We start from the raw sequence: 25,389 nt of genomic DNA, 5'->3' as shown, positions 1-25,389 counted from the left end.
GAAACTAAATGGTGCTAAAATTAGGCGGAAAGGTTAATTGGAGATGGGTAAAGTTGAATATAATCAAAAGAAAAAGTGAAGATGTTCTCCAAAAACTTCCCAAAATGGCATATGTAAAGAAAAATAAAATAAAAACCGAAGGTAATGACGAACAGGAAATGCGCCACTCAAAAATGTACTAAAGGTCACTTGAAGAAAGTGAGTTATTCATCCCCACTTTTTGTTTTAATTAATATTCTTTTTTATCCTTTTGATAAGAGACAAATGAGTTAAAAAAAAAGTTCCTGTATTTAGTCTATATTTTAAATTAAATACATCAGTTTTTGCTAAAAAACTTAGGGACCAAAATCGTACCATCCTAATACTTGGGCGCCAAAAGTGCAATTTGACCAAAATATAACGAGTTTAATTGTTGAAAAGGTTAGTTTTGTATTTTTACGTTTTCATAGGTTTTTTCTACATGAGGTAATCATATTCAAAACATATTAGACATTAAATGTGGATCTATCTCTGAGTTTCACTTTGGATTTTTTTTTTAAATTGAAAATGATATACATATTAGACATTAAAACCCCCCATAATACCACCAAGCACCCCGGTGAAAGGAGACAAATTAATCCCTAACAATGAGAAGGAATAATAGGCCCCCTCTAACACTCAAAACCCCCAACAACACAACAATAACACCTTCACATAACACTAAGGTTCCAACATAATAAGATGAAGTCCACCTCTCACTCTCTGAAGGAGTAGAGACGACCAAACTTTTTAATAAAGAACCATTTCACGGAAGAGAATTTTACCTTATTTACCAGTTGAACCTCAGAGGTAATCATCCCAGAGAATATTAGATCATCTCGAACTTTCTAGATGGATCACACAAGAATTTCAAACAAAGACTGGACCTAACCTAGCTTTCCTCCCGACCCCCAGACCATGGAAAAAACTAAAGATCCCAAACAGATTCAGGGGCAACACAAACTCCACTCTAACCAACTAACCACCATATACCACACATAGAGGACCAATCCACAAGAACAAACAAATTGGTAGAAGATTCAACCGAAGCTCTGTAACACCCTATTTCCAATAAGCGGTAAAACGCGCGAATACATCAAACATATTCTAGAAATAGATGCTACGTCTCCGAATAAACCACAATACAATACATGCATAAAGATCATGTTACACAACATAGCAGCGGACATACTTAAAAATCATAAAACATCTCCAGATCTCAACAAAATACAATTGTATTCTCCAAATCCCAAATAACAGAATATATCAACAACTCCAAGATACATAGTCAAAATGAAACAACATGTAAGGACTATCCTAGATCAGAGCCCTAATCTAGACACTTGCATGAAAAAGAGGAACTCCACTCCTCGGCATCAACAAGCAACAACTAAGCATCCTGCACGCCGTCTACCCATCCATACAGAGAGGTAGGCGGTCCACCACAGACCACTGAGGGTTAGCATTACATCATCATAATCCATAAAAGATTTAAACAAGAACATTGGAAATGAAAGATATATTCAAGAATACAGAATAACAAATCATACATGTATTCACAAGTATTCGTGATTCTCATACCATTCAAAACCATTACATATCATCATTCCAAGTTCATATCAACAAGTGTATCATACACGTATCACATATACATAACCCTCCCTCCTAGAACACTAGCATCACATGATCAGTATTATCCCCCATCACTTACATTTCAAGCTATGACATTATAGCATAGCATGCATATTCCACCTCTAATCAAGTCATCAACAAAAGCTCATCATTTATCAACATCAATCAATGAAAACAGTACTCACTTCATTACTCATCTATCATGCTTATCTCAACAAGTACAATTCATCATATCGAAGTTATAAGCAAGCCATCATCATTATCAAAGAACATCACCACATCATATATGTATATATACATATACAAATATCACCTCATCATTATTATTAAAATAACCATCATCAATTGATTCACCAAGTGTATAAGCACAAACAATTAAGACATGCAATTAGAGCATAATAAAATTATTCACATCCATCCACAAAATTCACCAATGTACATATACATCCATCCACACAATCACAACATTCACCAAATTTCACCAATACACAAATTCACCAAGTCATATATTCAATTATGACACAACTCATCAATTATTCAAATGCATGCAATGTTCTAGACTCTTCTCTAGATGCATGTGGTACCAAAACACCTCAAGGTCGTCACCTTCGATGCAACAAAAACATCGTACTCACCTCAATTGGATATAAAATCCGCCACCATCAGTCTTGGATATAAAATCCACCACCATCAGTCATGAATGCATGAACATATGACTCAACTACAAATGCATATGTTCACACAAACAATAATCACCTCACCATCACCAATACATGTATATATGCAATCATCAACAATTCATCACCAATTAACACATATACAATCACCAACAACATCAAAAATCACACAACATAAAGTTGTCACATAAATGCACCACCAATCATCTTCACATATCATATAACAATTCCCCATAAAGGATTCACAATCAATTGGTTCTCAAAAGTCATCTTTAGTCAAATTCGTTTCTCAAAGTCAAAACTTAAAATTAATTGAACAATTAATTCAAAACCAAGTAAACAAGCTCAATAGCCTATGCCTTGTATTCTCACAGTCCACATGTGTGTGCAGTAGAGGTTACGTAAGCATTTCATCGGCCAAATACGAAGAATTCATAAAAATCATAAAGTTCGTCTCACTTTATCACTTTTCAAGAAATTTCCATTTTCGAATCAAAACAAGTTAGATCCATCACACCATCAGTTGAATACTCTAAAACACCTTAATTGAACTTAGAGAACATAAGTTTGAAGTTAAGAAACATTCCACAGAGTTTGGGTTGACTTAGAAATAGTTATGCGGAATTTTCGTAAAATTTCCCTAAGACCACCTTGGAGTATTTTCCTCATAACTCACAAACCAAAAATCATTTTCAAGTCAAACCAAAGCCTCTGGAAAGCTAACAAAATTATCTACAACTTTCATGTTTACGTCGAAAGCCAAATCAAAACAAAAATGTGAGAAAAAGACGCAAGAACACAGAACAGGCGTGCAAAAATGTGAAAAACAACTCGACTAACACAACCACAATATGAAACATAAATTATACCAATTCCAATTCATCCAAAAACATCAAAAACTCAGTCAACAACCTCATATATCAAAATTTCATTTGGGTCCTTCACTTGAACAACTTAACACAAACTTCACCAATTTGAACAACAACAACAAATCTCATCATAATTCATCGTTTCAATGATACCCATTGCATCAATTCATCAACAACACATGTTAAAACAACAACAACAACATTTGAACATGAATTCATCAACAATTCAACAACCACAACTTCATTCTTCATCAATTTTTGCTCAAGAACACAATTTACCCACAATTATGCATTTCAACATGTTAATTCACATACTAGCTTGCAATTATCATATAAATCATGTTCTCAAACATAACAACAACAATCATGCACGAATTTACAACAATTAGATTCAATTCATCAATTTCATAAAAATGGGTAAGAAAGAAAAAGTTATGAATTATGGTTGAATTCTAACCCTCTTACCTCTAGCACCAAGACTCTCTAACCCAAGCTTCAATTTGGTTCCTAGATGATGAATCATCTCTTGCCTCTAACCCTTGTTCTTGTTCTTCCTTCTAGCCTCTATCTCTTTTCTTCTCAAATGAAAAATGTTGTGGAAAAACCCTATTTCTCTACTAACATTAGTTTATATAGGTTCACTTAATTGGGCTTATCTCACAAACCTTAATGGGCCTAACCCATTTCTATTCCAACCTCAAAAATGTTATTACTCTCTTAACGGTAAAATACATCACTAACGGTCACTTACCGGTAAATAAAATAATTACTACGCTCTCTAGTAAATTGGTGAAATAATAACTCTCACTAAGTACTAAAAATAGTCCTCAACTAATTTACAAAATTACCCCTACTCTCAAAATGACCAAAATGCCCCTAAGTCCAAAATGACTAAAATACCCTTCTAACTCCGAATTCTATGAATCCCAACCAAAATACACACAAGAGCAAATAATCACAAATAAACATATATAACACACATAAATAAATAATTAAAAATAAATCTAACGCAAAAATCGGGCTGTTACAAGCTCCACATAGAAACACAGGGAATACCACCCGAATCAGCTATCACCCAACTCCTAAGGAGATTCTGCCAAGTAGGAACCCAGTCTAAAATGAGCTACCAAGAGAAAGCAAAATTGAGCGCTAGATTTCCAAACCCTAGCCAAGTTACAACCTTCACTATAGATCTACCCCCACTGACATGGACCCCTCCAATAGGGTAGTGAGTGCAAACCTAATCAAGTAGATCCCCACCCGGTTGTGCTTCCAAAACCAAGAATCCTCGACATTAGAGATAACAACATCATTAAAATCAAAGAGGAGAATTATCAGGAGATTCGTATGACCCACATCAACATAACCCTCCCCAATCTAAGGTCTCATGCCATATTTTCTACTACCCATATCAAATACCTTGCTTTCATACTAAATCTACACGTGGAAAGGTCGCCACTCGCCAAAACCAAGCTCGCATAGGAATTGTACCAACCCACGGGTCGTCCCAAAACGATGACGCCATTTCGTTACCCCGACCATAACCAAAAGACATCCTTAGTCCACGAGGAAACACTTTTAACATCCTTAACCTGACCTCTTAAATGCGATATAGGGTAGCACGCCCTGTACCTGGCAGACAAGATATCCCTCCACACCACAGTCACCCCAACAATATTTTCAATGCCACTTAGCAAGGAGATAAGATTAACCTTCTGAAGGTCTCTCACCCCCAAGTCACCACAAGACTTAGGCTTACACATATTGTCACAACCAACCCATATAATCTTATTAAAACCCATAACACCTTCCCAAATGAATCGAAGTTAAAGTTGAACGATCTGTTTCTAAACTTCAACGAGCATCTTCAAAAATGACAAATAGAAAATCGGGATCCAAATAAAAAATGAATTAAGGAGAACCGCCACGCCCTATAGGCTAACAAACCTATTGCACAATAAGCCAAGCTTTTTAGAAATAAGTTCAATCAATGGTTGCCAGGTAGACACTAAACGAGGGTTGACCCCTACAGGTAGACCAAGATAGGTAAACGACAATGTCCCCACTCTACAATGGAGAAAATGCTCAATCTTTTGCAAAAATTCACCACAAACTTTAACCCCCGTAACACTACTTTTGGAAAAGTTAATTGTTAACCCTGAAAGTTAACTTTAAACAACGGTGAACTGTCTTAATTGTCAAAAGGTCATCAACAGAGGCTTTTATTTTGTCAAATTGTGAAAATATAGCCCTTTCGTGATACCAACCTCATGTATGTTATATGAAGTTTCTAATTGATGTAAGTCTTTAAGATGACATGTGGTATCATTCGATCTTGTCCCATTATAGAAATTTCTACTCCCGCTATTTTTTTTAAGTGTCGTTTGGGTATGAATTTTGTGTTTCTATTTAACTATCGTTTTGACAGTTTTAAGGGTACAATTATCAATTATACCATTTGTTAGTCTTACTTACTCATTTTCAGTAAAAACTAATTAATATTATACATTTGGAAAGTTGAAGTTTTTTTCAAAACAAAGTTTGTTTTTTGTTATGTTCAAATTTATACTTCCCTCGAACAAAATTTTGTTACCTATAATAATGGTTTCATGAAGAGTTGAAATATTATAATAAGATCATGAACATTGTTAATAAATTTAAGTGCAAGATAGAAGAACTCTTATGGAAAAAATTAAAGATTCCGTGAATGTTTAAAACGAAAAAAGAGTAGAGGACGCATTGAAACAAAACGAAGGAGAAGATTTAATAATTTTTTTATATATAAAAATTAAAGATTCCGTGAATGTTTAAAACGAAAAAAGAGTAGAGGACGCATTGAAACAAAACGAAGGAGAAGATTTAATAATTTTTTTATATATAATTTAGACTATTGACAATTGTTTGTTATGATAGAGATAAAGTGTGTGCAAACAAAAATAGAAATTTATTGAAGAAATGAAGAGTAACTAACAATTGTTTGTTATGAAAGAAAGATAATACGTTAAATTTATTGGAAAGAGAAATTGTATAAAAAAAATAGAAATTCATTGGTGGATTAAAATAAAGGTTTAATAGAAGGAAAATAAACTCCAAAAATCCATTTCTATAATTTGAATTTTTTTTAGAAATTTTTGTAATTTGATGTTACTATTAGAAAACAACATTTAAAAATAAACTGATGAAGTATTTGATTATGAAATTATTACATCACAAGTGGTAATAATCTTCATTAAAATAACTCTCAACTTTTTTGATTCAAAAAAAAAAAAATTTAGAAAAGAAAATAGACATTTGTGGGTAATCTTTTTGACCATCTTCAGAGAGAGATACATCAAGCTTTTCTGCTTGCAATATCAGACACAAACTTCGATATCAAATGTGAAATATAAGAAATACTGAAATAAAATGAAGGAAAAGTGGCTTGCAAATAGTCCAATAATGGATGTCACATTCACATCTATTAACTTTCTATTATTCTGATACTCATTCATCAAATTGTTTTTTTTTTCACAACCCAAAATGATATATATTAATAACAACGATAATCCACACAGTATAAGGTGTACTAAAAATGAATCATCGAACAAGAGTTTCAAAGATGAGGTGCCAAATAAAGAGAGGCACCATCATAAACAATCCAAAAATAAATTACCGAACAACACCCATACCTAGTAACGGGTGTTTCAACCAATCGAAATAACCGTAAACAAAGGATGGTTTCTTGGCTTTCACCCATAAGAAAGAAGTAATCTTGATTTTTTCATCAAATTGTTATCTTTTGACTTTGTCCTCCTCAAGATAGTTTCAACTTCAAAAGGTATAATTTTGTTGGTCATTGGGGACTTTTCAATTTTGAATTCTTAGGAGTTAGAAGAATACATTTTATACCTTTTGAAGCAATATAATTTCTTTTTAGCAAAGAATCTTCAATTCACGTACTCAAAATCAAGTTCGTTGCGTTTGATTATTTTTTCTTGAAAAGAAAAAAAGTTGATTTGTATTGGGTCTCCGGAATCAACAATTATGTTTTTTTTAAGGAAGAATCAACAATTATGTTGTTTTAAACAAAAGAGGAAAAAAAAACGCATTAGATTTCATTTAATTTTTCCAATTCTTCATTGAATTGAATTGAGGGCCCGTTTGTTACGAATTAAAATAAAAGTGATTTTGACATAAAATAATTTAGAGATTATATATTAGAGATTTTGTGAAAAATCAGAATCTATTTTGTGTTTGTTTACCGTAACAAAAATCACTTTTTTTAAACAAATAATCTAGTTTGTTTGGATACAACTATATAAAAGGGATTTTTTTGTTACAAAATTAGTTCAATCTTTTAAGGGTCCGTTTGTTACGGATTAAAATAAAAGTGATTTTGACATAAAATAATTTATGTTTTAGAGATTTTGTGAAAAATCAGAATTTATTTTGTGTTTGTTTACTGTAACAAAAATCACTTTTTTTAAACAAATAATCTAGTTTGTTTGGATACAACTCTATAAAAGGGATTTTTTGTTACAAAGAGCCCGTTTGTTATAGTTTTTTTAAAGAAAAAATCACTTTTTTTAAGAAAATAATCACTTTTAAGAATATTGCATCGGTTTGTTACAGATTTTAAAAAAATTCAGAATCTAAAAACAGCTTCAAATGAGAAGCTGTTGAGAGCAGCTTCTCAAAAAATAGATTTTTTTTAGAAGAGAGAGAAAATATGTATCTAAAGATTGAATTAATTTTGTAACAAAAAAATCGTTTTTATATAGCTGCATCCAAACAAACTAAATTATTTTTTAAAAAAGTGATTTTTATTACGGTAAACAAACACAAAATAGATTCTGATTTTTTCATAAAATCTTTAAAAAATAATCTCTAAATTATTTTATGTCAAAATCATTTTTATTTCAATCCGTAGCAAACGGGCCCAAAATTAGTTCAATCTTTTAAATCATATTTTCTCTCCTCTTAACAGCTTCTCATTTGAAGCTGTTTTTAGATTTTTTTTAGATTCTGAATTTTTTAAAAATTTGTAACAAACGGATGCAAAACTCTTAAAAGTGATTATTTGTTTAAAAAAAGTGATTTTTTTTCTTAAAAAAGCTTTAACAAACGGACTCTAAACTTCTTCAAAAAAAAAAAAAAACAAACGGGCTCTAAATCATATTTTCTCTCTCCTCTAAAAAAAATATATTTTTTGAGAAAATGCTCTTAACAACTTCTCATTTGAAGCTGTTTTTAGATTTTTTTTAGATTCTGATTTTTTTTAAAAATCTGTAATAAACGGATGCAAAACTCTTAAAAGTGATTATTTATTTAAAAAAAGTGATTTTTTCTTAAAAAAAACTATAACAGACGGGCTCTGAATGTTAAACTATTTAAGCAATTGGTCATACTCATGTTCATTGAATTGAATTGAATGTTAAACTATTTAAGCAATTGGTCATACGTACTCAAATTGTTAACGAGTTTCAATTCAAGTCGATTTAGTGGAGAGTACTAAAGTTCAAATTATTACAAAAACAATATTTAATTAAACTTCACTATTATTTTAACGAAGTTTTATTTTCTTTTTGACCGAACTCCGCATCACTACAATTGATTTTTATCTCAAATCTATTATTTACCAACTTTTACAAAGTACATACACTTTTTTTAATTAAAATCAATCGGCAAAACAATCCACACTTAGCGCATATCAATATAAACTAAAATAGAGAAATTAATATTTTAGGTTGCAATAAAATCAAATATAAATAAAATATTAATATGTAACAAAGTAAAGTTGTGAGACCTAATTTAAGTTCTTTTAGGCTTTGTTTGCGAGTTTAGAGGGGAGGGGAAGAGAAGGCTTTGAAGGGTGGAAAATATGAGGGAAAATGGAGAAATCTTTTAAATAATTTAAAAGAGTAGTTTTTTAGAGAATGATAAATTAATGCATATGATTACTATATTTTTAATTTTTAAAATAAGATAACAACATAGATTAAATTTGAAGAATTCATATAAACCCTCCACAACCCCCCAAAACCATGCTCCAATGCAATTTTTTAGTTCCCTCAAATGAGGAGGGTTTAATATTATGAAGAAAAGTTAACCCCCCAAAGCCCTCCCCTCCCATATTCCTCTATTCCTTCCACTTGCTCATTCCTTCTTTTCCAAGCCTTCCCCTCTCTTCCCCTCCAAACTCGCAAACAAAGCCTTAGAATAGCACAATTTAAAGCAAATTATTAATGAGTTACTTCAAGATCAGATGACGCAGTTCAATCGGACTTAAAAAATATAGTTGGTTGGAGTTTACATTGAAGTTGATCTTACATAGTTATATTGTTTGATACAGTTTGCACGAGGGTCTCAGCATTGGAGGTTACAACCACCGCAACATTTTGTATTGTACAGCATTGGCTTTGCTTCGCTATTTTCAATCTTTTACAACGATGGGAATATTTCCAACCACCATATATATATTTTTTTTTTGAAGAACCACCATATATTCTTTTGAAATTTCTTCAAAAAAAAAAAATATATTCTTTTGAAATTTTGTGGTGTACTATTTTATTTAGTTGTGCCAATGTGCTGCACGTATACTAGAATCCTTTGCAAATAACTACTATACACCATTTTATTTTTAACTGTCATTTAAAATTTGTTTTACACGGAACAAAAAATTAATATTTTTTTATGCATTCATTTAATTAATAATTTTATTTAGTTTTTAAGAAAATAATTACATTTTTCAAGACAGTTTAAACATTAAGTATAGACACCTCCTTAAATTGGATTTCGAGTTTCAGTTCCCTACGTTGTAGAAATTTTGTCTCTTCCACTGGAACCAACTCTGTTGATAGCTGGTACTATTTCGAGTTTCTTTGAATATGCTTAGCTTACATTCTCAAATAATTAAAAAAGTTTAATTAATTGATAAAAACTAAAGCTTAGGCATGGGATAATAAAGTGGAAGAAGTCACGAATTCACGCGTCAACCCCCAAGCTGCTGCACATTGTATACCAATTTTTTGGGTACCACTTTGATCAAGAGGAATATGCTATAAACCAGTCTAAAACAATATTCTCTCCGTTTTAAAATGAATGTCGTTTACAGTTTTTACACACATATTAAGAAATGCAATAATTAAAAGAAAGATAATTGTTATTTTACCAAATTATTTTTATTAACTATTTGTTAGTTTTAAAAGTAATACTTTGGAAATAGGTCGCATAATCTTAATAGGAAGGTACAATTGAAAAGAAAAAATTATTATTGCATGAAAATAACATTCATTTTAAAACTTTTTTTTTTTTGCTAAAGTGACATTATTTTGAAATGGAGTGAGTATAAAATTTTAGCCATGTTATATAAACACAACTTTTCACATCAGAATACGACACTTGAAGCATACCATTGTCCTATGAACACAAATTTTTGAGTTATTTGTTTTCGTCAATTTTTCGAAGTGTTTATTTTATAAAAAAAATATATATATATTGGGGTATTTTAATAACACAAATACAAGATTGTGTCATTAATTAATTTGACTACTTTTTTAACCAAAATATGTATGTTATTAACCAGTTATACCACATATATCTCATTAACCACAAAAATACAAGATATTAACAATTTATTTTACATAGTTAAAAAATTACAAATACTTAGAATTATGTAAAATAAGCAATTAACGTCTTGCATTTTTGTGGCTAATGACGTATTTTTGTGGTTAACGAAGTGATCAAAATGATCAATGACACAATTACCTATTTAATTGTGTTAAAAAATACTCTGTTCTATGTTTTAAAAAATATTACAAAGAGAAGTGTATCATTCAATTTCAACCGTATAAATACTAGGCGCAAACACAAATATTTATCATAAGTGCATTCTGATGTTTGAATAAGATTTCTCATAAATTTTACCTTAATTGGTAAAAACTAGGCAAAAAAAAAAAAAAAAATCTACAACTTTCCACAAGGATGGCATAAGAAACTAAAAGAAGTCAATAATTCACGTGTCAACCCCCGAGCTGTTAGTTCCACACTATGTTTTGGTGGACAGTTAAGTGCCGAAAAAAATTAAATGAGAAAACATGCACTTGTTGTTGATGCTATATAGTATATATATTCCACACCCAAATCAAGATGTCATATGCATTGTCAACATTATCATTATCATCGCTGAGATTTTAGGGCATTTTCAAGTAACTAAAGAGAAGGGGAAATATGGTGGTTAAAGTTTATGGTTCAATTAATGCAGCATGTCCTCAGAGGGTGATGGCTTGCCTCTTAGAAAAAGAGGTAGAATTTGAAATTGTGCATATTGATCTTGATAAAGGAGAGCAAAAGAAACCTGAGTTCCTTCTCCTCCAGGTAGTATATAGTTTATAAATGCACGTTCCCTAGATACTTTTGTATTTTTCTTTCCTTTTTATTCAATAATATTTTTTGAGTGTCGTAAATGATAGGTGACGATCAAGAAATAAAAATATAGTTGAGATATTTTGGTTTGTTGGGTGGTGTTGTTTTTGCACTTTTTTTCTTAAAAAAATGTATTTCTCCTTTTTTTTATAAAGGTGTGCACCCTACATACAAATTTAAGAATCTTAAATTAGAGTGTTAATTAATTAAAAGTGGGAAAAGTTAATTTTATTAAAGAATCTTATATTAGAGTGTTAATTAATTAAAAGTAGGAAAAGTTAATTTTATTAGATAGATTTATTATATTGATTGATGGTTTATTTTGCCATGATTGTTTTCGTTAAAGAATCTAGTTACAAAACTTACACCTACACTAAGTGAAGAGAAATGAGTAATTGTGGTTTAAAAATGCATCCAAAGGGCGGTTTCAAGGCCCGGTGAGCCTCTGCCCCAAAATTTTTGTAATTTTTTATGTAGATCCCTCTTAATTTATTATATAAACCCTTATAAATTGTGCAATTTTTTTAAATTTTGATTATCTGCTTGCAATTTCTTATATAAACCTCTATAAATGTGTTGCAAATTTTTATGCCCAAACTTTATAATAATTCTAGCTCCGCCACTACACCCAACATAGTAAATATTTTGTGCAATCTTTTACCATTTTAGTTGTACGAGATATTTTGCATGAATATTTACAAACATATACAATTATATATATGATCAAATATTCTTTAAAAAAATATATATGATAAAATATTGACATGTTAAATTTTGTCTGATTAACAGAGTTTTGACTATTTTCGTAGCAAATTTGTTAAATTTCAAATGAATTAATTGCATTTGACCATATATCTTTGATTCTACTCGTATTTCATGAGAATGTATTGTATAAGACACCATCATGTAATCAATTTTTCTTTTTGCAGCCCTTTGGTCAAGTTCCAGTTGTAGAGGATGGTGATTTCAGACTCTTTGGTGAGACTTTGTTGGCTTTCTCAATTTGTGCTCATTCAAAAGTTACACAACATATTTAACTCTAAAAAATAAAAATTTTGCTTTAACATTTTTTTCTTCGAATTTTATCCTTAATTATTTCTTACCTTCAATTATATTCCACCAATAAATCAACACCACATATTTAAACCAAGAGAGAGCACCAATGGGGACGACATGGCCACATGGGATACCAAACCCGTACCTAATCGATAATCTTTAAAGTCATTATTATTCTTGTCAAAAAAAGTAAAGTCTTTATTTTCCTTCAAAAAAAAAAGTAAAGTCCTTATTATAAAATATTTTGTCATGTGCAAAGAAGATGTATTTTTTAAATAGACAGACATTACGTCATGTTAGGCTTTTTTTTTTTTTTAGAGTGTCATGTTAGGCTTTTAAAAAAATTTAAACCAAAATATTATCATAATGAAAATTTAGCCTTAGAAAGCTCACGCAAATATAGTTTAATTTCTACGATCAAATATCATATCATATTCGTTAGTAGTTTAATTTTCATAGTTTCATTGGTTTGTATTTTATAATTCATGGGTATCCATATTGGCTTGTTAATCTGTTAGTTTATTTAAAGAGAGGCCTAATAATATATTTAAAAGCTCTAATAGAGATAAATATTTAAATAAAGTAACATGTTATTTTTTCTAGGGCAAAATAAAGTAACATGTTAGGCTTATCTTCTGTGATTTGTGTAGAATCAAGGGCTATTGTAAGGTACTACGCAGCAAAGTATGCAGACCGTGGTCCTGACCTACTTGGCACAACTTTAGAAGAGAAAGCTGTGGTGGATCAATGGCTTGAAGTAGAAGCACACAATTTTGACGATTTATGCTTCAATATCATGTTCAATCTTGTAATTCTACCAAAAATGGGTAAGCCTGGAGACATAACTATAGCTCATAGTTCTGAACAGAAGCTAGAAGAAGTGCTTGATGTGTATGAACGTAGGCTTTCTAAAAGCACTTATCTTGCTGGTGATAAGTTCACTTTGGCTGATCTTAGCCATCTTCCTGGAATTGGACATCTTATTGAGGCAGCAAAATTGGGACATTTGATTAGTGAGAGGAAGAATGTGAATGCTTGGTGGGAGAAAATTTCTAGTAGGCCAGCTTGGAAGAAGTTGAAGGAATTGGCATAAGGAGATCTTGTCCTATCCTATTCATATATACCTAAGTATATGGATTGTTTATGAATATGTATGTTTATCAAATAATGATTATTAAAGAATAAAGTTTTTCAACTACTATACACTGATAGACCATATTTTGTGTTGTATGATACCGTATCCGATTCAATTTTTTTTTTTTTTTTGAGGGATGATTCAATATATTTATAACACTAGTTGGACCAATCAAAATGAACTACATTAAACTTGACGGAACAAAGTGAAAGTGGGAATGTTGAGAAGAGTTTGAAAGAATTGAGAGAGAAAGTGAAGATAATCTAAGTGAATTTTATCGAATGAATTGCATTACAAAATAGGTATCACAATTAGTCCTTATTATACTAAAAAAAGACTTAACAAACTTCAACAAATTTATAACTAACTGAGTTTACTTGTTCAACAAGTAAACTCTCTTTTTTTGACAAGTAAACTCTCTTAACTCTTGAGTATATGCTAACTAACTAAATTAATTTCCTAATACACCACCTTAATTCATTAGTTAGTGACTTTAACTATCTCTAGCTTGTTCCTTAAGAATTAAAAAATGTTGGTGTTTAGAGGCTTGGTTAACAAATATGCAATTTGTTCTTATGTCTTGCATCGCTTGATTTTTAGCTTTTTATCTTTGTTTACTTGATCCATAAGAAAGTGAAAACGTGTCAGAGTGTGTTTACTTCTACCATGAGCCACTAGATGCTTAGCTAAGTCTATTACACACTTTATCAATCAACAATTCCATTTTCTCATCTTTCATATTCGTTCCCAACATAATCATGTTGATCCATTGAGCTTGATAAGCAGCCATTGAAGCTGCTATGTACCCGGTTTCATAGCTACTACTGCTTCCTTCTTAGAACTCCATGACATTGTTGTATTACCATACATGAATACATAAACATTGGTGACTTTCACATATCTGATAATTATCTTTGCTAAAATTAGGTTAGAAATTGTAGGGTTTCCACGTAACTTTTGATCACACCTACTCCATATGTTATGGCAGGTCTTGTATGGAATAATACCTTAGTGATCCCACTATTTGCTTGTACAAAGTCGGATAAACTTGTTTCTCATCACTACTCAAAGTAAGCTTGGTTCTTGTGTCTACTGGTGTTGAGACTGCCTTGCAGTTTTCCATATTGAACCTCTTCAATATATCTTGTGCATACTTCCTTTGATGAATCACCAAATCTAGTGAATTCATTGAGTTTGATTACCATGAAGTATGTGAGATACCTAAATCAGACATCTCAAATTGGTTCATCATGTTAATTTTAAAACAAGTCATCTCAACTTCATTGTTTCCGGTCACAATCATATCATCTATATATATGCCAACAATAAGTTCGTGCTTGCTTGTAGTGTTCTTCCATTTACACATTTCACAAACCTTTTTGAAGAAGAAACCCATCTATTTTTATATACTCCCTTCGTTCTTAATTATAAGCAAATTTAACTTTTAAGTGCATTCAATTAATGATGTATGTGATCCATAATACAGACCACATACATCATTAATTAAATGTAAAAAAAAAATCAAATTTGCTTATAATTAGAAACTCATCTTCATTTTGATAGTTTTCTTCAGGTTCAAAGAAGTAAAATTGTTTGTCGGTTTTATTTGATGTTTTTCCTTGCCAATGCAGTGCTTCTTGATTCATCAAATTTTACATATTTGTTGAACACTACTGCTTTCTACTCGTAGGATCATACAATTTGTAAAGCACCTGTTGAACGATAACCAACCATAACCATAGCTTGAGCCTTGTCATTTAAATTTCTTTTCATTTGATCTGAAATGGGTCTGAAACATAAAGAACCAAAACACTCTGAGATGTTACACACTTGGTTTAACTCCTTACCATGCTTCTTCAAGTGTTTTACCCTGAATGCAACTTCTTTGTAGGACACCTATTGATGAGATAGGTAACAATCTGCTTCACAAAAGTAATGAGGTACTTGCTTCTATTTCAACAAGATCTTCATCGTGTCAACTATGGTTTAATGCGTCATTGAGTTGTACAGCGTTCTGTTCTTCAATTTTGATTGCCATCAAAGGAACTTCATATGAAATAAAGCTATAACTGATTGCCATCAAAGGAACTTCATATGAAATAAAGCTATAATTATGTACAAATGTGCTTCATCCTTCTTATCAACTATTTTCAGACATGATGCATTCTGTGTTCTGTATTTCTTGATGTTTTCTTGTTCTTACTGAACCTTCATCATTCTTGGAACTTTCATACTTCCAATAATTCTTTCCTTTCATGTATTTCAATTTCCTTGCATACTAAGCTTGCAAAGTTTGATACGATGCAGAATCTTTAGAGTTTTCTTTGTTTTTTTGAAGTTGAAGTTTTCTTTGTGCTTATCAGTTAACCTCAACTCATGAGGCTTCAAGTCATTCTTCAAACTTCATTACATCAAGTATCCAAAATTACTCAATATTTTATGCTTTTTGTTGAGATTACAAATCTAGTTTCCAAAATTACTCTAAAATATTTTAGCTTTAAAGACTAGAATTGCACCACTTTTCATATTCTCAAGAATTGTAGTTTAAATCTGAATAATCTTTAGAATTGTGTCTTAAATCTGAAATAACCTTTAGAATTATGTCTAAATAGTTTTTCGTGTCACAGTCCTTAGTATTTTTATGTAAGCCAAGGAGAACAAATGGGTCAAAAACTATATAACAATGTAAAGCTTAATCCAAACTAAGACATGGATTCAAAACTCTTCACTAATTAGAGTACTTTGGTATAAAGGATTGTCACTTAAACAAAGTTCAAAAGTTTTAGATAAATAATAATGTGATCAAGCTGCAAGCATACACCATACAGAATAACAAATTCAACTCGCAATTGTAATAAATGTAAAAGACAAGCCAAACTTGCTATCCACATGAAAAGTAGTGCAAGCATTAAACATCTGTCATTTGATGTATGGAGAACAAATCAAAAAGCAATCGAGTATAGCTAAAATAAAGCCTATACCCCTTGCTTGATCCTCCAAAGATATGACTTATCATTCGAAATTTACAAATCAATGAGCAGATACCAAATAGATACATACAAAAACATTAGCAATCATGTTACATTTTATACAGATTGCAAATGGATCAGACTATTAGGCTTGATTTCTCTAAAGAGAAAAAAGTTCGCACAGTATGTTCAGATTCGATCATCTGGGGAAATAATCATCACATCCATGTCACGATAAAACACCTAGTATAATAAACACAAACAATACATAACACAGATGAATATGCCCAAAAAAAAAAACATTCAACATTAACATTTCAAAATTCTATTCAAAGACATATTAGCTAGACAATTTAATAATGCAATTATGGATCAGAATATTTGGCTTGATTTCTCCGAAAAGAAACAAAATTCGCACAGTATGTTCAGTTTCGATAATCTGGGGAAATAATCATCACACCCATTGTACAATGGAACACATTATTTAAGAATAACATTACAACTTGACATATAAACAATGTCTTTAAAAACACAACACAAACACATGCAGATTCAAACGTGCCCAAATTACATCAAACATTACAAGTAACACATCTATAGTTTAAACAAAAATTGTTAATTTGCCAATTCAAATTGTAAAGATGGATCAGATTATTTGGCTTGATTTCTCTAAAGAGAAACAAATTCGCACAGTATGTTCAGCTTCGATCATCTGGGGAAATAATCATCACACCCATCTTATAATAAAACTAAATATAAGACTGTCTCTAACATAACAATAAACACAAATTTCATTTAAACATGCAACTATATATTACAAATCAATAAATCAATAATTTTGAGTAACAGATTTGATAGTGCAAAAATGGATCAGATTATTTGGCTTGATTTCTCCGAAGAGAAAAAAAAATTCGCACAGTATGTTCAGTTTCGATCATCTGGGGAAATAATCATCACATCCATCTTACAACATAACTTTTCAATTGAAACTCAATTCGACAAAATAAATAACAAAACATGCGATTAAAAACCAAATCAAAGCAACTAAATACTGAAATTATAGTACCAAATTCCATAATACACTAAAATTGAGTATGATTAGTTTATAATATTCCTATTCTGCAATAGGAACTGAAATTAAATCAAAACAGTTCACAAAAGATTGCAGAAGAGGGGTAGCTATTGCGTCAGCTCATACTCAAAGCTCACAAGATTTAGAGCACTGGTAATCAGTATTTTGACGCATGATTTAGAAAAAAGAAGACAAACCCAGAAGAAAAAAACAAACCCTAAATCGAAAACAGAATGAAAAAACTAAACTTTGAGAGAGGAGTGGGGAATGAGAGGAATGAGAGGCGAAGGTGTTCTTATAAAGGGGAGATAGAAAGAAAGAGTGCTGCGGCTACGAAACCCTAATTTGTTGATGGAGTTTTGAGCGGAAAAAACCCATGCTGGGCTTTGTTGTAAATGGACCAGCTAAGAAGCTGATAGAATTTCTATCTCACCCTCTATCCTTCTCACACACCCTCTGTTTTGCCTATTTTACATCATTCGGATTTTATTATCCGGAAAGTATGTGACAATTTTTCCGATTATAAAATCTGAAAATGTCTCCCTTTCAATCCCGCCTCTGGAATTTCATGTATTTTTTAATAAACAAATTATTTTGGGTTATATAATCTGGAGCGTGTTTTTTCACCTTCAGATTATGTGGTATGAAATACTTATGTGCATAAGTTCCTCATAATCAGACACTACTTCACCACCTTGCTCACCTTTCACTACAAAAGCCTAAAAAAAACACACTTATTTGATGATAAATTGATTTCTTAGCACATTCCAAGCATCAATGGACTCCATAAACATTATTATCGTTTGAATGGAAAGGTATCGTGATTCTAAAACCTTTCTAATTCGATTCCTATGTGTTTTACTTCTAATCACATCACCCGGTTTGTATTGGCTCTGTTCGAATTATATAATCTGAAAAAACTCAGTTTTGGATTGTATAATATGAAACTTTTATGTACAAAAATATACTATATTTTATGAGAATTGTTTGCACTATTTCAGACATCAATGCTCTAAATGATTCCCTTAGTTTTGACACCTCACATTACACCTCCGATTGTGGAACCTCCTATTGATGTGAAACCGAATGGCACCTTAAGTTGTGGATGATCCTAGCAATGCCAATGTCGAGGTTCCACCTCTAGTTGATAATCCTTTTGGAAATGTAAAAGATTAGATTCCACCTCTAGTTGATATCCCTTCTGGCAATTCCAAAGTTGAGGTTCCACCTCCATTTGTGTCTTCTATTGATTACCGCATACAGTTCTCGACTGATAGAAAGTTTACTTCACGATAGGAGTTGTTGACATGGGTTCGAGATGAAGAAAGGAAATAAATATTTATTGTAGACTATGTAGACATTATGTCTTGGAGTGACATGTCATGTATGAATGTAATTTTCTCAAGGGAAATGCTAACTTGTGCCCTTAAGGCACAAGTTAATGAATCAATAGTAGAAATAGTTTATCGGAATGTGTGCATTTCATTTAATCTTTAACTTTTTAATCAATTAAATGCACAAAATTTTAGAGAATATTTCTTCTTTGGGGTTTCTTAACATGTGCCCTAAGGGCACAAGTTATCACTACCCTTTTCTTAATGGCAAATCAATTAAAAGCATATGTAACCCTTTATTTAAACTACTCCATCTGGTCCTATTTATAAGAAACATTTGACTTTTTTGATTCATTGCATAAATGATGTATTTTATCTACTCCCTCCGGTCCTATTTATAAGAAACATTTGACTTTTTTGATTCATTGCATAAATGATGTACTTGGTCTATATTGTTAACAAGATACATCAATTACTCAATGAATCTAAAAAGTCAAAGTTTTCTTATAAATAGGACCGGAGGGAGTATTTTGTTTCTTTGGTAGGACTGGAATCCTAGACCTTGAACTCCTCAACTCTTTTAATCCTTATCTAAACGGTGCTCATGACTTGGAGATACAGTAACATATGAAGTATAAAGATGCTAGAGAAACTAAAGGGTGTGGGTGTGGGTGTATATATATATATATATTTTATTTTTGCAAATGGAAGCTTAGTTATGAAATACCTTCTTAAGTGGTAGAAACCTACTTAATTTTAGATGTTTTTAGTTTCATTTTATTTTATTTTTCCTTTTTCTTGGGTTCAGTCCTTTTCAATTATGTCCCCATAATTTTATTTTTGATGTTTTCTTAAATAGATGTTTTTTTGCATCTTGAAGATAGGCCATTGAACATGTTATACAAGTGCTGATCATAAATTTGAACTTTGGAAATAAAGAATTTTTTCACATCAATTTGTATTTTATTTATGAAATTATATTGTAATTAAATATATGAAATCATTTTAAACAACAATTATTTGTCGTGCTTGTGTAAATATATTATTTAGACTGTATAGTATGTCATGTTTGTTTACAATTATAGCTGATTGTTGTCATAGGGTGGGCCTAATTGAATTGAAGATGAGTATTACAATGCACAAGTCAGATGAACGCAAACATAATCAAACAAGTAAGTATTCCATTTAATATATAAGTACCGTTACAAACACAAATATTTGTCATGATATCAATTGTGAGGTGACCAATTGAAGAATAATTAAAAAAGTAAAATTGATATTGGTTGAACAGAGTCTTTCTCATGCAGACCGTATTGGTAAGTAGACATAAGGTTTTTGGGTGATGACCCATTAGATCAACCACGACCATTGTTAGATATAGAACATGTTATGAAACAAAGTCATGTCATCAACATAATTTCTTAACGATAAGAGTTGAATTTCTACCTTTCACGGAGTGATACCTAACCTTTGAAAACTAGCATGATATGTGAATTTTTAAGATAATAATTATATATATCACAGGTGATTGGAAATCTATTGTTGCATCGTTATGCTCTAACTAGCTCCATTAAAAGTAAATATATAAAAAAGGGCAAAACTAATTATAAATAATTTCTTAAATAAAAAAATTGAAATAATATAACTTTAAATTAAACATAATTTGATATCTATACAATTATGTTGATCGATGGCAGTTCAATTTCGTTTATATAATAAATTTAAACATTTTTTATATTTAAAAGTGAATAAAAAATTTACATACTAAAAGTAAAATTTTACCAATTTATTGAATAAAATAACTCAATATATTTTTCCCCTAAAACAACAAGACTTTAGGCTTAAATATCAAGACCAATGGTGCAAAAATGTCTCATATTTAGAGTTAATAATGTTTGATACATTTGCAAAAATGCCTCTTATTTTTACATATGTAAAAAAATAATAAAGAGAGGAAAAAAAATACAAAAGAATAAATGAAATGAAAACAAACGAGAGACGGAACAAATAATAAATGGTGATGAAGTTTCATGTCTAAGTTCAAAGTAGTGACTGGTGTAATTTATAATTTGCCGAAAAAATAATATAACTTTGGCTTAAATAAGTAAAAGGTTCCTGTAAGTTGGCGCGTTTTGGTTTTAGTCCCTGTAAGTTTTTTTCTTGCGAAACAACCCTTGTAATTACCAAACGTTTTGGAAATCATCTCTGCCATCAGATTCTGTGAAAAAAATGGTTTGCTGGCTAACGGACGCCTACGTGGCACATGCTGATATGGCAACTGATGCCAACTGGGTTAAGTAGAGGGACTAAAACCAAAAACTTATTTTTACATAAGGATGTAATTAAAAAAACATAAAATCAATTTTTGAATTTTAAAAACCACTCTTTCTTTCTTCTTCCTCTCTATTATCTTTCAATCATTCTTCTTCTTCTTCTTCTTCAATCCTTCCATGTTCAACCTTCAATTGCCTGCGCCCTAAAACCCATTTCCTTCAACAATGTCTTCTCATTTCATTTCTCAATCATCGTATAGGCAACTCATTTGATAACTATTCTACACCTTCTCCACCACTTTCACCTTACAATTACTACACCAATTACTCTGATAACAGCTGGATTAGCCGTTGGTGCTGCTGTTGGGGCTTGCTCTGGAAGAAGGGATGAGGTATGAAGAGCATAGGCTTGCGGATATGGTTGAGAGCGATGTTGCTTATGCGAGAGATGATTACGGAGACATGCATTACCGAGATTATTGAGTCCTTTGTGGGTGTTGTTTGATAAGGTTTGGAGTTTGAAGGATAATTATTCTATCTGGTGCTGTTTTGGCACGTATAAAAAGATTATATATATATACACATATATGTGATGTATGTATATATTTAGTGTTGGATTGAATGCATATGTCATGTGTTGCTTTATTTGATGCTAGATGATAATGAATGAAGTAAGAAAGCAAATATCATGTGATGTGATGATTTGGAATTGTTCATCCGGTTATATTATGAAAATTAAATATAGTTGGTTTTCTATTTAAGTGTGGCTAGTGTATTATGTGTTTTGTTCATGATTTCTCATAGGTCTCTGTATAATGCCAAATTAGTTTGCAGAATAAGTCTATTCATGATCTTCCTCATTGTTGTGTGATGTTTCCCTTTTATCGTTATATTTATGCCTAATGTATCTGATATGGGTACAAGGCTACGTTACCTTTTCATAAATTAACCTAGCGAAAGTGAATCCATATGGCATTGTTTTCCTTTCAAATTTGTGGCATGTTGAAGAATTTGAGGTTCTTCATAAATTAACCTAGCGAAAGTGAATCCATATGGCTTGAAGAAAATGGGTTTTAGGGCGCAAGCAATTGAAAGTTGGACATGGAAGGGTTGAAGAAGAAGAAGAATGAAAAATCAGAGACAGGAAGAAGAAGGAAAAAGTGGTTTTTAAAATTCAAAAATTGATGTTTAAGTTTTTTTAATTATATCCCTGTGTAAAATTACGTTTTTGGTTTTAGTCCCTCTGCTTAACCCAGTTGACACCGGTTGCCATATCAGCATGTGCCACGTAGGCGTCCGTTAGCCAGCAAACCATTTTTTTCACAGAACCTGACGGCAAGGACGAGTTCCAAAACGTTTGGTAATTACAAGGGTTGTTTCGCAAGAAAAAAACTTACAAGGACTAAAACCAAAAACGCGCCAACTAATAGGGACCTTTTACTTATTTAAGCCTATAACTTTAGTAATTTTATGTGATTATATAAAAAATATTAGTTAAATTATACAACCACTTTGTGTTTCTAACGTATACAATATTCATTGCCACATAACATGTATGACTCTAAGATTCATATTTAATACATGAGGAATTTGAGAGATATGCATTCTTTGCTATATATATTGGTAGTTTTTTTTGCATGTAGTTGGTGATATTCTTTGTGATTGAAATGCATGACTCAAGAGTCTTATTTAATTCATGAGAATAAGGAAAAATCAATTTTGTGTGATTTATCTAATATTTAAAATTAGGGTAGTGTTAACTTGTGCCTTTAGGGCACATGTTAAAAAACCCAAAAGAAGAAATATTCACTAAAATTTTGTGCATTCAAATACATTAAAAAGTTAAAGATTAAATGTAATGCAAACATTCTAATAAACTATTTCTATATTTGATTTATTAACTTGTGCCTTAAGGGAACAAGTTAATATTTCCCTTAAAATCAATATTTTAGGCAAATTCTGTGGTACCGTGCACCAACACTACAAGAATTCCCCAATCTACTAACCAATACAAAATTGCATTACTGAGGGATTTAGGCCCTCAGTAATTACTGGCGGAATAAACCTTCAGTAACATCCAAAAAAACCCTCAATAAAGTTACTGACGGAAAAATCCCACAATAATTCAGTGAGTTACATTACTGACGGATAAATCCGTCAGTATTTTCAATAAAGAGCGTACGAATTATTACTGAGGGATATAATCCGCCAATAATGTAAACACATATGTCTTTGCTTTACTGAGGGAGATAATCCGTCAATAATGGTATAACGGAATTATATAATCCGCCAGTAATTCAAAAGATCCGCCAATAATGTTGTTATTTACGAATCCGTCAGTAACACATACAGTCCGCCAGTAATTAAAGCAACAATCCGCCAGTATTGAAACCAAATCCGCCAGTAATGGTCGGTTGCTATTAATAATCAAATCCGTTAGTATTGAAACCAAATCCGCTAGTAATAATAAAATAATATTGAAAAAAAAGAAGGAAGGGAGGCGTTTTTTTTAGATAAAGGGGGATAATTTTCATCTTCTCTTCTCTCTCGGGTTCAACCACCGAACCCACACCCTCCATTAACCAACTTCCAGAAAAGCTTCCTTCCATGAATCAAGCCATGCATGTGTAGTAATTCGTTTCTTTTCATCTCTTTTGGTTGATAGAAGATGGAAATTCCAGCACAAGAGGAACAAAAGCAAAAGGGAAAATCAATAAGGTGAATTTCTCAACTTAAGCTTCAATTTTAGAAATGGGAAATTGAAATTCTTTCTTAGGTTTAGAGAAATTGACATGCAAGAGAATAGAGCTTAAAACCCTAATAGGTTCCTGTTAGTGGTTTAGTGTTCTTGTTGCTAATATTTGGCGTTGAAATTGAGATTGTAAGTAGATTAAGTTGTTTTGCTGCTGCCATGATTTTGTATGTTTTGTTTCATTAATATTATAAATTGTTAAAAAGAATAGGTTTAATCTTAGAGTTTGGATTTAATGTGCATGGTGATTAGAATTGCGTTTAGAAGTGCAGCTAGAAGTGCAAGCACACATAAAAATACTCCCTATAATTACTAAATCATCTGTACTATAATAATATATAGATTGTTGATTTTTTTCTTTCTAATTTTGATTTGATAATAGTTACATGTTTAAAAGATTATTCAGTCTTTGCTATTTTTTAATTGATTTGATAATTTTTGTTCCTATAGATTGTCAATACTTCAAATCATTTTTTATGTCCAATACACAATGTTGAGTGTTGATAAGAATTTGTTGATTTGAGAGTCATTGTATAAACCATGTGTGTTTTTGGAGGTGGGTTTTGAGTAGGATGTCGGTGCCGAGTTGTCTATTTTACGAATGGTGTTGGAATCCTTTTGAGTGCCTTGATAGAAAATTGTTGACGCGGTAAAGACTTGGCAACAGTGGAGTGTTGTTAGCTTCTGTTTATGCGGTCTAGGCAGTGGTGGAATGGCTTTGTTCGACCTGACCAGTTGGTTTTATTGTTAGGTGTTGTTTTTTGGGCTGATGGGTCTGCATTTGTGGTTTTTGGGAAGGCCTGAGGTCCTGCTGTGTGTGTGTGCTTGCTGTCCCCAGCTGTTTTTGCTGGTTGCAGCTAGTGCAGCAACACCAGTTCGTTTATTTTGGTAGGGCTGTTCTGTTTAGTTTCTGTTGTTTGTGGGAGTGAGGCATGGCTATGCGTGTTAGTTTGCTATATGTATATTCTGGCCTCATTGCTTGTGGCAGAGACTTTGGTGAGGTTTTTAATTGGGGTGTTACGCATATTGGCGGCACTTTGTATTTTTTCCTTTCGCCGCGAGCTTTAGTGCTTCTTGCACTTCTTGTAGAGACTTTAGTGATATATAGCTTTTAGAGTGAGATAATTGACCTTTTTGAAACTAATTGTCTTGAATTTGATGTTATATGTATGTTTGCGTAATGTAATGTGGTTAGAATT

The 25,389-nt window shown here is 31.5% G+C and overlaps 1 protein-coding gene, 1 long non-coding RNA gene and 4 other non-coding genes across 6 annotated transcripts; 1 reads left to right on the top strand and 5 right to left on the bottom strand.

Annotated features, from left to right (window-relative positions):
• Positions 1-1,145: 1,145 nt before the first annotated feature.
• Positions 1,146-4,162, bottom strand: LOC146939535 (uncharacterized). The gene is made up of 2 exons (XR_015033458.1): positions 3,662-4,162; positions 1,146-1,428 (listed from the first exon to the last, which is right to left on the bottom strand). It is a non-coding gene; the product is annotated as an uncharacterized LOC146939535 (long non-coding RNA).
• Positions 4,163-11,316: 7,154 nt separating this feature from the next.
• Positions 11,317-13,858, top strand: LOC146939534 (glutathione S-transferase F11-like). Its single transcript, XM_085753160.1, has 3 exons — positions 11,317-11,551; positions 12,529-12,577; positions 13,306-13,858. Exons 1-3 carry the CDS (start codon positions 11,405-11,407, stop codon positions 13,746-13,748), a joined length of 639 nt encoding a protein of 212 aa, XP_085609286.1. The 5' UTR covers positions 11,317-11,404; the 3' UTR covers positions 13,749-13,858.
• Positions 13,859-16,891: 3,033 nt separating this feature from the next.
• Positions 16,892-16,987, bottom strand: LOC146939533 (small nucleolar RNA Z103). The gene has a single exon (XR_015033594.1). It is a non-coding gene; the product is annotated as a small nucleolar RNA Z103 (small nucleolar RNA).
• Positions 16,988-17,126: 139 nt separating this feature from the next.
• Positions 17,127-17,223, bottom strand: LOC146939532 (small nucleolar RNA Z103). The gene has a single exon (XR_015033595.1). It is a non-coding gene; the product is annotated as a small nucleolar RNA Z103 (small nucleolar RNA).
• A 177-nt stretch (positions 17,224-17,400) lies between these two features.
• On the bottom strand, positions 17,401-17,496 carry LOC146939531 (small nucleolar RNA Z103). The gene has a single exon (XR_015033593.1). It is a non-coding gene; the product is annotated as a small nucleolar RNA Z103 (small nucleolar RNA).
• A 128-nt stretch (positions 17,497-17,624) lies between these two features.
• LOC146939530 (small nucleolar RNA Z103) lies at positions 17,625-17,722 on the bottom strand. The gene has a single exon (XR_015033592.1). It is a non-coding gene; the product is annotated as a small nucleolar RNA Z103 (small nucleolar RNA).
• Between the last annotated feature and the right edge of the window lie 7,667 nt (positions 17,723-25,389).

The sequence above is a fragment of the Medicago sativa genome, chromosome 3, assembly GCF_051527215.1.
Source record: "Medicago sativa cultivar Bolivia chromosome 3, Bolivia_mono, whole genome shotgun sequence".
Lineage (NCBI taxonomy): Eukaryota > Viridiplantae > Streptophyta > Magnoliopsida > Fabales > Fabaceae > Medicago > Medicago sativa.
The sequence above is the reverse complement of the archived record's forward strand: the minus strand, read 5'-3'. Positions and strand labels throughout refer to the sequence as shown.